The sequence below is a fragment of the Phyllostomus discolor genome, chromosome 12 (genome assembly GCF_004126475.2).
Source record: "Phyllostomus discolor isolate MPI-MPIP mPhyDis1 chromosome 12, mPhyDis1.pri.v3, whole genome shotgun sequence".
Classification (NCBI taxonomy): domain Eukaryota; kingdom Metazoa; phylum Chordata; class Mammalia; order Chiroptera; family Phyllostomidae; genus Phyllostomus; species Phyllostomus discolor.
Window position 1 is genome coordinate 34,882,718 of NC_040914.2, and position 14,064 is coordinate 34,896,781.

The 14,064-nt window shown below is 54.8% G+C and overlaps 1 protein-coding gene across 1 annotated transcript in view; it reads left to right on the top strand.

Annotated features, from left to right (window-relative positions):
• The window catches only part of PCSK6 (proprotein convertase subtilisin/kexin type 6), a 132,635-nt gene that overhangs the window by 80,399 nt on the left and 38,172 nt on the right, over positions 1-14,064 (top strand). The window contains 3 exon segments of the mRNA XM_036012950.1: positions 3,644-3,747; positions 5,714-5,831; positions 13,331-13,519. Coding sequence (XP_035868843.1) covers positions 3,644-3,747; positions 5,714-5,831; positions 13,331-13,519 — 411 coding nt within the window.

Below are 14,064 nucleotides of genomic sequence, written 5' to 3' on the forward strand. Positions count from 1 at the left end.
TATGCATTGGGGTGGTGGGGTGCAAAACTGAGCCCATAACCCCCTAGTCCTGCTCACGCCAGCCCCCAACAGCCATCATTTTCTTGTTCTCTCTCTATGACTTTGATTACTGTAGGTCTCTCACAAGGGTGGAATCACATAGTATTTGTCTTTTTGTCTGGCTTTTTTTTTCCTTTTTTTTTAAAGCTAAGTACTAATATGTCTATGTTTTAAAAGATTTCATTTATTTGTTTTTAGAGAGAAGGGAAGGGAGAGAGAAAGAGAGGGAGAGAAATGTCAATGTGTGGTTGCCTGTCATGCGCCCCCTACTGGGGACCTGGCCCACAACCCAGGCATGTGCTGTGACTGGGAATCGAACTGGCGACCCTTTGATTCACACAGGCTGGTGCTCAATCCATTGAGCCACACCAGCCAGGGCGTGTCTGGCTTCTTTCACATAGCCCAACGTCCTCAAGGTTCATCAGTGTTAAGGCAGGTATCAGGAATTTGTTTCGTTTCCAGGGCCATCCCTCAGGGTCATGAAGAGTTCCTTCCCCTTTTCCTTTCAAGACCTTGTGAAACCACAAGGTGGGCCAGACCCCAAGCCCCCCGCCTCCCCCCTCAGTGTCACACAGCAAAATCACCTCTTCGGCTGCTGCAACCAGCCTTTCGGAACGTGATTTCATAAACTGATGATACAGGGGTGATGCTTTATCTGTCATAAGGCAATAAAAAAAAAGCCCTAGTTACAAGTATATATAGTTATTAGTACGTACAGCAAAGCAAGCCGTGGTGTCACAAGCAAATTTTTGTTTATGCATCCAAAGCGCCCCGAACCTCCCAGCCACACGCAGTAGTCATTTGTGGCGGACGGGATTTTAAATGAGTCAAAAGTCATGTTCGCGTGGCTCACATCCTTGTAATTATGTCTGTTTGCACGTCGACACGCACCGGGCCAGAGAGCGGAAGACGCGAATGCTGCCTGCTGAACAAAGGAGCGGTGACATCATTGCGTTTTGCAGGCCAGCTCGTCGGCGGCCGTGTCCCGAGGCTCTTTCGTGTAAAACTCTCGGTAATTAGTTACCGGTGTGGAAAGCCGCTTCCACGCACTTCGCGGGTCATTATTCCAGACTCGTTTCCATCCCTGATTGGAAACATGCGAGGGGCTTTGCTCATCAAAAGGAAGCACAGAGCAAACCCCGTTTGGCGCCAGATTCCCCCGTTAGACTCGGCCCCTGAGCGGCCCCGTGAGAAAAGGTCGATGGTCGTCTCTGGTCCTTCTCGCTCGTCCTCAGGAGTGTGCGGGGGAGGTGGGGGCCAGTCCAGGGGACGTCGTGGAGAAGGGCAGCAGCTGAGAGCGTGGACACAGATAGGGGCTGGTGGAGGAAGGAAGACGTTATAACCAGGGACCCGCAGCCTGAGCTGTGGTTTGGAGATGAGGGCCAGCGGGGGTGGAGGGGGTGAAGCTCAGGCATCTGGACAGCAGGTCTGCAGACCACGTGGGCAGCTCAGCCGGCTGGCTGTGCTCACTTCCGCTGCAGGAGGAGGCAGGGAGAGCCAGGCCGTGCTGGGGGGAGAGGGGCCCGGGGACCCGGAAAGGCCTATGCATAGGAAACTACAAGAATGAAGAGAGAGAGACAGACGTTCCTGCATGAGGATCATCCTGCTGAGGTCGTACCCAGTTTGGGACAGTCTCCGGGGCTTCCCATCAGTCCCTTCCTCCCTGAAAAATATGCCCAACATTATTTCTTAGACATGTCTTCCAGACATGCTAGTTGGGAGTTCATTGCCAGAGTCAAAAATGAAATGGATTTCCTCATCCTGAGACAGGTTGGGACCTTCGCTCTTCCTTGGACCCATTCCCTGGCACGTCATGCCCGACGTCCAGGCCCGGCTCCAGCCATCCTGGAGGTGGCCCCCCTGACATGAGAGGTCACCCCATAGGTCACTCAGGTCACAAGGGGCACGGCCACGTCTGTGCTGTCTGAACTCCCGAGACGGTGCCCACTTCACCAGAGTGCAAGGCCGAGGGCCACTCGGGCCGTCAGAACCATCCTCTGACAGTGAGGCCGGCTGTGGGCCCCCAGGAGGAGCCGTGGACCAGGGGACGGGAGCGGGTCAGCCTGTGCCCAGCAAAGGTTTGGGAAATGGACCGGTGGGCGTGGTTGGGACGCGGCAGCCAGGAGGCCAGCGACCGGCACGGTGGAAGGAACACGATGGAGAACTCAGGGAAGGCCGGGGCTAGAGCCTGGAGACCCTGAGCCCCAAGGTCGGAGCACCAGGAGCCCAAGACCCAACAAGCCACAGGTGCCCGCTGCTCCCGGGAAGACAGGCAAAGAGGGGGCGATTGGTGGGCGTGTAACACGGTGGTGTAGCCGCTGTAGAAAACCGCATGGTGGGGCCTCTGAAATCACTCAGAATCCCCGTCAGATCCTGCAGCTCCGCTTGTGAGCAGAGACCTCCCAGGAAGAAAAGCAGAGCCTTGAAGAGACATCTGCACGCCCGTGTTCACGGCGGCATCGCTCACGACAGCCAGAGCGTGGAAGCAGCCCCCGTGCGCGTCCGCGGGTGGATGGATGAACACCCTCCCGTCTCAGACCGGGGCAAGATGCTGACGCGAGGGACAAGGTGGATGGACCGTGAGGACCGGATGCTCAGGGAAAGGAGCCAGTCGCAGAAGGACATGTGGTTCCCCTCGCAGGAGACACCTAGAAACACCGAATTCAGGAAGACGACGTAGAAAGGCGGTCCCCAGGGGCCGGGGCAGGTGGGCGTGTTGAAAGGGTGCGGAGCGTCCGTTCAGGACGATGAGAAGTTCCGTGGGCGGGTGGTGGAGATGGTGGTACCAGTGCGAATGCAGTTAGATGGTGGACTTACGTTACGTGTGTTTTAAGCACATGCAAACGAACAGTAGGGGATCGGGAAGGCTGTTGTAATGGCTGTGGGTGGAGACAGGCACGGGTCGGAGGAGAGGGCCAAGGTCGCATCCTCCAGGGGGCATCTGGCTTGTTTGTGTCTGCGTCTCGGTCCTGACCCTGTGAACAGAGGGTGCTACCTGAGCGTCATCCTACCTTGAATCCCGACGTCGGAGGTGTAGAGAAGACGAGAAGATGGATCTGAGACTCGTAGACATCTGACCTGTGCCTTTTTATGAGCAGCCACACGTTCTTTTAATGAAGTCCCTCTCCTTTGCACCAAAATGAATGTATGGTTAATGCAGAATACTTAACACCCCTCAAGTTGCAATCTGCAGGCGGCGGGTCCACCCAGGTGGGGGTCCAGGCAGCTGAGGGCTTGAGCACGGTGCCCGGCTGGCCACCTCGCGAATCTCACCAACACTCCCCGTCTGTCCGCATGAGGACGTCCCTCTCTCTGCTGCCACTCGCCCTGGGTCACCCTGTACACACTCAAGCAGAGCCCAGCAGCGAGGCCGGGCTCTTCACGCTGTGGATCTCAGGTCGCCTGCTTCGCTATGTTGTGTCAGGGGGTACTCGCTGGAAACCATGCTCTACAGAGAGGCTGTGAACGAACCCCTTACCCAGGCACAGAGCCGCCGGGGCTGCCTGCAGTCCGGGCTCCGGGCTGGCTCCTGGCGCCCCAGCTCTGAATGCACCCGTGCAGCTGTCGGCATTGGTGACAGCGGTCTGTCCTTGTGTCATTGCAGCAGCCAGTTGACCTGGAGGGACGTGCAGCACCTGCTGGTGAAGACTTGCAGGCCGGCCCACCTGAAAGCCAGCGATTGGAAAACCAACGGCGCGGGGCATAAAGGTGCGCGGCTCCCGGGGCGCTGGGCGAGGGCTCGTCGCCCCATGCTGGTGGGCCCCCTGGGTGACCTTCTGGGACCGGTAGGACAGATGACACGGATTCTCAGAAAGAATCCCCAGGTAACACTGACTGTGTGTCACGAGAATGGAAAGTATGTGTGCCCAGCGATTTCAGAAACATATCCTGGAACCTCAAACAAGCATTAAGGAAGAGACGTCAGGTCACTAGGGTTCAAGGTTGCCTAAAGTTCGTGACTGTTGCCATAGCCAGGTGCCACTCTACCACTATTGACTTATCAGTTCTCTGTAAATCAACTTGCCTCTTTTTTTTTACATGAAGAAACATACTTTAAAAGAAAACTTTATTACATGTAGTTAATTGTGGGCCTGATATGTACTCATATTTTTTCTAATGAACATTAAAACATATCCATAATTATTATCATTTAAAAAATGTTTGTGTACCCCTGAAGAGCAACTTGCATTCTTAGCCCTCAACATAGCTATGGAAGTTACTTTCTAACTATAAAACTTCTGAGATAAGCCCTGGCTGGTGTAGCTCAGTGGATTGAGTGCGGGCTGCGAACCAAAGTGTCACAGGTTCGATTCCCAATCAGGGTACATGCCTGGGTTGCAGGCCATGACCCCCAGCAACCACACATTGATGTTTCTCTCTCTCTTTCTCCCTCCCTTCCCTCTCTAAAAAATAAATAAATAAAGTCTTAAAAACAAACAAACAAACTTCTGAGATAGCTGTGGAAGTTACTTTCTAACTATAAAAGTTCTAAGACAGCTGTGGAAGTTACGTTCTAACTGTAAAACTGAGATAGTTATAGAACTTACTTTCTAACTATAAAACTTCTGAGACAGCTGTGGAAGTTACTTTCTAACTGTAAAACTTCTGAGATAGTTATAGAAGTTACTTACTAACTGTAAAACTTGTCTCGGCGTTATAAAAGTAACTCCTAGAACTGTAAGGTCTCTACCCCCAGAACAGCCTGTTACAGACCCAGGTTACTATGAAATCAACCCACAGTCAAGACTCATAACCCACATATTTGGAGCGTCTCCCAGGCAGGTAATTATAGGCCTATCCTACCAGCTTTTTCTCTCTGGCTTCTTACCAGAGATACTTGAAAAAGATTTGCATTCAGCCGTGGTATGTTAGGGAGAACTTTTCCCCCCCTTTTCTGAAGCTTACATCCAACTATTTCAACACCAAGCCCTGCTACTTCTATCTGTAAAATATAGGTCAAGCATTGTCACCGAGAGTGCCAGAGGACATTCCTTTCAATAAGGGGGCCATTGATTAGGCCTAATGTATCTTTGTTTGGTAGGAATGTGGGTGGCAGGGTATGCTGTAACCAGAGCTGACCTACATTTCAATTTTGGCCTAATTAAATAGGAAAATAGATTGTATCTGTTTCTCGACCTTGCCTCTTAAATTAAACTTTGAAACCCTCTTGCACTAGCCAAGTTCAACGCCGGGCTGGGCCAGTTCACAGGGACTCGCACCCTTTGCCGCTGTCCCCCTGTGCCCTGGAATCAGCAGGGGAAGAAAATGGCCAAAGCGAGGCAGCGAGGGGTCAACCGGGGCGGGGTGCGGGGGTCTCAGGCCATTTCCCTCTGGTTTAAGATTCGGGGAGCACAGATGCCGACGTATCCCTCTAACTAAGGCACAGACACCTGTCTTCTTCCCACCCAAAGAATGTTCCAGGCCTCCCACTCCACACCCAAAGGAGTGTAGTTCAGATTGGGTTGAGCTGCAGGGACTTTGGAGCGATCCTCAGAAGGGTCTGTCCCGCTGCCTGGGGCTCTCGGGAGGTGGGCCGGCTCCTTCCAGCCCTTGAGGGACTCAGGTGGTCTGTCCCAGGGCCGTGGAGGTCACCGATCAGGGGCCCCCTGAGGGCCTGGCTGCCTTGCTGGGGCCCCCGGGGGAGCAGCCAGGTCTGACGGCCCTGTCTTTCCAGTTAGCCATCTGTACGGGTTTGGCTTGGTGGATGCAGAAGCTCTGGTCCTGGCAGCGAAGAAGTGGACAGCGGTCCCCATCCAGCACACGTGTGTTGCGGTCACCGACAAGAGGCCCAGGTGAGGCTCAGCTGTGGCAGCGCGTGGAGCTGCGGGCACATCGGTGTGGCTCGGACCCTGCTGTCTGGCACTTGGGGGGGGGGTGTTCACACTTGAGTTCTTGTGCACGTCAGCAGGGCACATGCACCTCCCCTTAGCGCCTGTGGAGCTGGAGAAAAAATTGTTTCTCTCTTTTTTTTTAGATTTGCTGTATATATATGCATATTTGAGATTTTTTTCAAAAGATTTTATTTATTTATTTTTAGAGAGGGAAGGGAGGGAGAAAGAGAGAGAGAAACATCAATGTGCGGTTGCTGGGGGGCCTGGGGGCCGTGGCCTGCAACCCAGGCATGTGCCCTGACTGGAAATCAAACCTGTGATGCTTTGGTTCGCAGCCTGTGCTCAATCCACTGAGCTACACCAGTCAGGGCTGCATATTTGAGATTTTTAATTTATTCTTAGAGAGGGGGAATGGAGGGAGAAAGAGGGAGAGAAACATCCATGTGTGGTTGCCTTGAGCACGCCCCCTACTGGGGACCTGGCCCACAACCCAGGCATGTGCCCTGACTGGGAATCCAACCAATGACCCTTTGGTTTGCAGCCCACACTCAATCCATTGAGCTACCCCAGCCAGGGCTGATTTATATATTTCATTTATTTATTTTCAGAGAGAGGGAAAGGGAAGGAGAAGGAGAGGGAGGGGAGCATGGATGTGAGAGGGAAACATCGAACCGTTGCCTCCTAAAGCTCTCCAAACGGGAATCAAACCAGCGACTTCTCGGTGCACAGGATGACGCTCCAACCAATGGAGCCATCGGGTCAGGGCCCAGTCTTGAGATTGTAAAGCATCATTCTCTCCGGGGAGCCTTAGACTATCAAATTCAGAAGAAACTGGGGGGGAGGTTCTCTAAAATTAAGCCTTTTGCTCGGTTTAGTTTTGTTTTGTTTGTTGGGAAATGCACGGCGCGTGGATACCCGAGTCCAGGTGAGGTGGTCCTGGGCCCCCAGAGTGGGTCACGCCCCCGTGGCCGCGACCTTCCCGCCTGTATGCAGCCCGTCCGTCCGGGCGGCTCCTGAATGAAGCCTTCTTCTCCTGCCGGAAACAGTTTTAGGATGGCAGAGCAGTGCCCAGGTGGCGAAGGGCTGTTTTTATTTTTATTTTATTTTGTTTTGTTTTGAAGGCGAAAGCACCCCGAGGCTAGACAGCTCCGGCGCAGGGAACCCTGCCGTCCCACACAGTGGGACACTGTTCCTGTCCTCTGAACAGAGACAGGACTCCGAGGGGGGTTCGGGGGGGGGGGGGGGGGGGGGGAGGAAGCGGGCTCCTTTTTCAAAGAAAAACCATCTTCCTGTTGCGCAGTTTCAGACTCTTTCTGGAACAGTCGGCCAACCTGCTGTTTCAAACCGCTTGCTTAGTTGTACCCTCCGTGGTTCCTAAGGACAAGGGGGCTTCCAGGGAGAAGGGGGCGGAGGAAGGGAGGGGAGAGGGAGAGAGACAGCAAGTGGGGGAGTGCCGTGTGGACTGTAGATGCCGCCCCATCTACCCCTTTGGGCTCCACCTCCCGGCGGAACGCTCCAGCCCAGCGGCCTGTCCAGGTCACTTGAACCTGGCTGCTGAGCACGCCCAGTGCCGAGGGCCAAGCTCCTTCCTCGGGGTCCTCGTCTCGCTGCACCTAAGCTGCTGGGACCGTGTGGCTCAGACGTGGAACCGTGTTTGCTCACACAGGCCTGTGGTTCTCTCTCCTTCTCCCTGTGCCCTCCCCACGTGCGTTTCCTGGTCCCACTGCCCACTCTCTGGGCCTCATTCTGGTTTCTCCTTCTCATGGTGGAATCCTGGGACTCTCTGAATGTCCCAACCTGGCCTCAGCTGCTTCTTGCAGACGAGAGCAGAGAGAGACAGAGAGAGAGAGAGACAGAGACAGAGAGAGAAACACCTCTCTGTCCAGTGTGATGGAGGTCAGAGACCTGTGTCACCCACCGCTAGGTGGGGTGTCACAGAGCGGATGGGGGCTGCTGTGGCCATCTCGGCAGTAATACTGTGTGGGCTCTGACTTCGAGGACCTGGGTGTGGATGGTCACATGCAGGGGCAGGAATGAAGACTGTGACCCCTCTCTGCCCTCTCCCGGCCCTCAGCCCCGAGCTGGCCTCCCCCTCCTGCGATGTGTCATAGTTTGAGGAGACGTCCTCGCAGCTGGCCATTCCCGGAGGAGCTGCTGGGCCACCCTCGCTGCAGATTCCACTCAGGGCCCCTACCCGTGCTCGGACACCTGCATTGTGCCCACTCGGGCGCCCCCTGGCGTCCCTCTGTCGGACTGCCCTGTCCTGGTGCTGGACTGTCCACTGCCATTCGGACCTGCCCCTGAGTCATGCCCAGGCGGACAATACAGTGAAAGAAAGTTAGCGTGCAGGGGAGCTGGGCTGCCTTTCAGGACCCCATGCCCTCTGTCGGCCACTCCAGTCTGGACAGTGTGGTTGGGGAACCCTCCTGAGGGGGAATGAGAGGCTTCTAGGGGAAGAAGGTCAAGCAGAGAAGGGTAGCAGGGGTGGGGCTGCCGAGGCACGAGAGGGCCCAGGACCGCTCCCCCCCACTCCAAGGCCAGTTTCACTGAGCCGTCTCTTTACAGCCCGTCACCCACCCGGACCCCAAAACAGACTGAGCCCCCCCCCAGAACAGAGACCCTGGTGTCCGGCCCACCTCTCCGATGCCCACAGGGGGCAAAGCTCATCCTAGGCAGCTTTCAGGGAGTGCTGGCTGAGTCTACATGCAAAGGGCAACACCCTGGCTGGTGTGGCTCAGTGGATTGGAGCATCGTCCTGCAAACCAAAAGGTCGCTGGTTCGATTCCCAGTCAGGGCACAAGCCTGGGTTTCGGGCCAGGTGCCCAGTAGGGGGCGCACAAGAGGCAACCACACATGGATGTTTTTCTCCCTCTCTTTCTCCCTCTCTTCCCCTCTGTCTATAAGAAAAAAATAAATAAGAATCTTTAAATGCACGGGCGAGGCCACAGTCATTTGAATTCAGCAGGTCCTTTGGTGAAAGAGAATGACTCATTAGAGCCCTCGTGGGCGACACCCGATGACAGTATAAGTTGGACCTGGGTCTCAGTGGCCACGTTCACAAACATGTCAGGGACACGCCTGCCCAGTCTTGGACCCAAGTGGTTTTCATTCAACTCAGGACTTTCCTTCAATTAAAGGAAGATGAAGAGGATCAGGGCCGGTGACATCTGTCTGTGGAAAATTATTTCAAAGCCTGTGTGTGTCAGAGAGAGAGAGAAGGAGGTAAAATTGATATGCTTATAACCTTTCTAAGCGTGAAAAAAGAAAGTCAAGCTTAGTATAACCTGTGTAAATGAAAAGTAGGCCCAGGCATTAAAATATCTTATTTGATCCTTAGGATTTTTCTAGCCAACACTTCCTTGTGTTTTTAAAATTCCAGGCCGCTGAGACACCGCATATGATGGCTACTCCATATATATGGCTCTCCACTCAGCACTAGAAAAACACCAACTTTTTTTTTAAAATGTGTGTATCGATTTTAGAGTTGAAGAGGGAGATCAGAAACATTGATGTGAGAGACAGACATCGATCGGTTGTCTCCTGTACGTGCTGTGGAGGATCAAACCGACACCTAAGTCTGTGCCCTGACCTGGGACTTGAACCCACAACCTCCTGGTGTATGGGAGGATGCTCTAACCAACTGAGCCACCCAGCCAGGATGAAAGACACTCACTTTTTAAAAATGATTTTACTTATTTATTTTCAGACAGATGGGAAGGGAGGGAGAAAGAGAGGAAGAGAAACATTCATGTGTGGTTGCCTCTTGTGCACCCCCTACTAGGGACCTGGCCTGTAACCCAGGCATGTGCCGTGACTGGGGATTGAACCGGTGACTCTTTGGTTCCCAGGCCAGCGCTCAATCCATTAAGCTATACCAGCCAGGCAAGACACCCACTTTTAAAGCAACAAAAATTTGCATGTTCATCTTTAGTTTTAGCAGGTTTGGAAAAGAGCTCACACACACAAAAAGATACTTCGATTTTAAAAGTTTTGACTGTTAAGGACATGTCGCTTAGACTGTTAAGGGTTTTCTATGGAGCAGACAAGCTATTTATAGATGTTCAAGAATGAACTACAGGTGAATCACGTACCACTTACTCCTCTGGTATTTCATTACTGGTGTGATACCCGCTCTGTAACAACTCTATAAATACACAGATAAGGGTGACGGATAACAGTTACCAGGCACTTGCTGTGCCCCTGGCATGGTTCCAACCACTTGATGTGTAGTCGGTCACTTACTCAAAGCTGCCAACAAGACTATGAGTTCGGGGCACTATTATTACCCCCATTGTACAGAGGAAGAAACAGGCACAAGGGAATTAAGAAACAGCCAGGGGCCGGGATGTGGTGGGGCTGAGCTGCCCCCACAGGCTGCCCGTCTCCAGAGTCCGCCTTGTCCCCCGGGAAAGGAGCACGTCCCAGGAACTCGGGTGGCACTGAACCAAGTAGAGTGGCCCGCGTGTCCCTGGGAGCTGTTCCCTCCTTTCCCCGTGGTCCCTGGCCAGCTGGGAGCTGACGACAAGAACACCTTGGTCCTGGTGACCTGGAAGCGCCTCCAGCCTCGGCCACCCGCCGGCACCCAAGGGGCCAGGCCCTGGAGGCTCTCGTCTGCCCCAGGTTGGCTAGGCCAGCAGGGGAGGCCACGTGGCCACCGTGTCCTGTGTTGCTGGGACCCACGTTGGCCTACCTCCAGCACACAGCCCGGTTTCACGCTAAAAGCCCCTCTCTCCTTCAGCCCGTCTCTGGATGGTGTAGGTTCAGCACCCCCATCCCCCCAGCCCAAACCTCCCTCCTGGGCTTTTTAAAAAATTGATTTGAAAGAGAGAGAGAGAGAGAGAGAGAGAGAGAGAGAGAGAAACATCGATTTGTTGTTCCACGTACTGGTGCATTCATTGGTTGCTTCCTCTATGCGCCCTGACCGGGGATCGAACCCTCAACTCTGGTGTATAGAGACAACACTCTAACCCACGGAGCTACCCGGCCAGGGCTGTATGAGGTTCTTGCTTCTGGTGTCTTCTATGGCATCCTCCTTCCACAGGGCACGGCAGAGCGTGCTGAGAAAACTCGAGGGGTGCTCCACAGTCCTGCCCCGTGGGTGACCACACCTGGGCCCCCAACATTTGTCCTGCTTCCTGACACCCCCGGAGCGTGGCCATCTCTTTTGACACCACCCCGTCTTCCCCAGATAGTAAATGCTACTTCCTTCTAAAGTCAGGACTGAAATCTGAACACCACAGCCGACTTGCACTACTATTCCCAGTCGTTATGTTCTGTGAAGTCACCGCAAAGGCTGAATTCTTGAGGACAGCATCCTCACTCGGGGGAGAATGCCAGGGTTCCTTAGGTTCCTGGGAGCGAGCCTCTGGTCACACGTTCAGTTCATCCACCGATCGATACAGAACCTTGTCGGATACGCGCTTCTGTTCAAAGACACCGTGTCTGCTGTGTATCGTTGATTCGGTAGCAGGGAACTCACTGTCAACAGCTCTCTGACTCAGGCCTGCGCGAAGCTTGTCACACACGGATTTTCTCCGTCAGGCACATCACAGCCTTCTTGCCCTCGGGGACAGCAGAAGGCTGGCTAGCACTAGGCTTGGCCTCATTTTGAGCGGTGAAACCACCAACCAAAAGCACAAAACCTGTGAAACACGTGCCACTAAGGAGACCACAAAAATGCACGCTTCTTTAAAGAGGCGGAGCGGCCACGTCCCACCACCCCGGCTGGAAACGTGGGCTGGGCAACGCAAATGTTTTGCTGCTCTGTGTGCATCTGCAGAGGACCGCTAACTCTCCTCAAGTGTGGATTTGGGGGCGCCGATAAATTTCAGCGAGCAGGGGACTTGGCAGATAGGGAACCGTGAATAATACGAATTGACTGTATGTTTTATTGTGTCTCTTATCCCCATGAAATTGAATCTTAAAGTTGTAAGGAAGGTGGAAAACCAGCTTACACTTAGCCCCCTGCTCTCACGGAGAAGAAAAATACATGCTATACCTTTACACGTTGTATCGTAAACACCCTAGAACTTGATCCTGGGCAACACTGTCTACATTAATGTACTGAAGAAGCTTCTCTCTTTTTTTTTTTAAGTTAACATTTATTTTCAGCCTAAATGATGTACAGTGGCTTGATAATCAAAAGTAATTTGATCTAAGGAAATTCTAAATGTGTGGGCTAGGGGGGGTGGTCTTTAGCTGGGGGCCTCTCTGACCCCGGCAGGACCAGAACCCTCCAGAACTCTCCAGAGCTTTCTGTCTGGCTCCCCATCTGCCACCGCAGGGGCGGCCTGCTGACCGGCAGAGCGGACAGTAAAATTGGGGAGCAGGCAATGAAAGAGCTCAGCCTCTCTAAGTCAATTGATGATGCATGCAAATCATGTTTTCAAGTTTTTTACAGTCTCCCAGGGAATGACATCACTGCCTGTAACTGTTTGGAGTGTTTCTCATGACTCAAGGCGCAGCAGGGCCAAGCAATGTCATTCCTGAGAGACACTGGGCCTCGGCCTCGAGCCTCCCCTCCAGAGGGGACAGTGGGGCAAACGGCAAAAGCGCTCCCCGTGGGGATAGACCCAGGGCTGGCCCAGCAGGGGGCCTCGCCGAGGGGCCAGAGGAACCTCCCTCCGTCTCCCAAGCCCCCGGCCCAGCCGCAGTGGCCCCGAACCGGCAGGGCGGCCCCCTTGCGGCAGCATCCAGGTGCAGCCCGCGCCTGCCTCCTCTGGGGGCGTGTTAGAACATTCTGGTGGAGCTGCCTTGTGGCTGGTTGGGTCTTGGTGTTTGTCCTCACATTCCCTCCCATGTGGCGAAACTGTGTGTTCCCGTCCAAGTGCAGGAGCGCGGGGGAGGGCGGGGACCCCAGGCTGGAGGCGGACAGCCGTAAATGGACCAGCTTCTGTGCGTCTCCGTGACTCTGGTCCCGTCATTACAGTTTCCACGGGGGCACTTAGCCCAACAGGCCAGCTCTGGCCCCGGGTCGCTCGGCCATCTCCGCTTTCCTGGGCACGTGAAGACACGCACGGGCCCACGCGAGCGTCTCTGTGGCGTGGACCCTGGAGCCGCTCAGCAACCATGACCTTGGGCCCGATCCTCAACCTCTCTGGATTAAATGGCTTAATCCTTGTCAACTCTCAGCCCAGTGCCCGGTGTCCAGTGCCCGGCCCGCGGTCAGCTCAGAAAATCTCCGCTGTTAGTATTACTCAGCACCGTGACCTAGATTTTGAAGGCCAGTCTTCGACACGGACGAGTGGGATTGTAAGGCCTTGCCGAGCCCGGGCAGTTGGGGGGCCGATCCCTGAGTCTGCCTGGGGAGCCAATTCCTGAACACGAGGGATGTCCTCTTGGCTGACGAGGCAACCCAAACAGGGACAGCCCAGCGTTAGGAGGCGGGGCCGGAGCTCTCCCTGAGCCCCGCCCCCCAGCGCCCAGAGGCCACACCCCCTGAGCTGCCCCTCCCCTCCCAGGAGCATCCCCTTGCTGCAGACGCTGCGGACCACCGCCCTGACCACCGCCTGCGCAAACCGCTCAGACCAGCGCGTGGGCTACCTGGAGCACGTGGTGGCCCGGATCTCCATCTCCCACCCGCGCCGAGGAGACCTCCAGATCCACCTGATCTCTCCCTCGGGGACCAAGTCCCAACTACTGGCAAAGAGGTAAGGCCCGGCCGGCCTAGCGGGGTCGCAGGGTGGTGGTGGCCTGTAAGCAACCAGGACAGGAGCCGAGACACCCCAGCCGGTGCCGGGGCGCCTTCCCTGGGCTCCCAGGAGCTGGCCACTTCTCCTCCCTTCCCTCCTCACCCCTGAAAATGTCATTTGAGTCCTCGGTCACCATCAGGAAAGGCACAGGAACTGAAGGTGATGGTGTAGAGGAACAGGCCGGGTGCCATCCCTGGCCCAGGTGGCTGGCTGCCCTTCCCGACCTGCTTACATCGTCTGTCTGACCTCCCAGAACCTTCCAGAACCTTCCAGCGCCCCAGCATCCTCCACTCTGCCCTTTCCCTCTAATCATCCTTCTGCTCAGGCTGGGCATTCGAGCCCCTGGATTCTTAGAGAGCAGTGTAGGCCATCCGGGTTCACTGGTTCATCGCTACTCATTTGCTAGGTAGCTGAACCGGTGCCCTCAACCAACTCTAAACCCGCCCCCAGGCCACTCGGCAGTCACCTGAGCCTGGGGCATTTGCATTTCTCTTCCCCAAGAC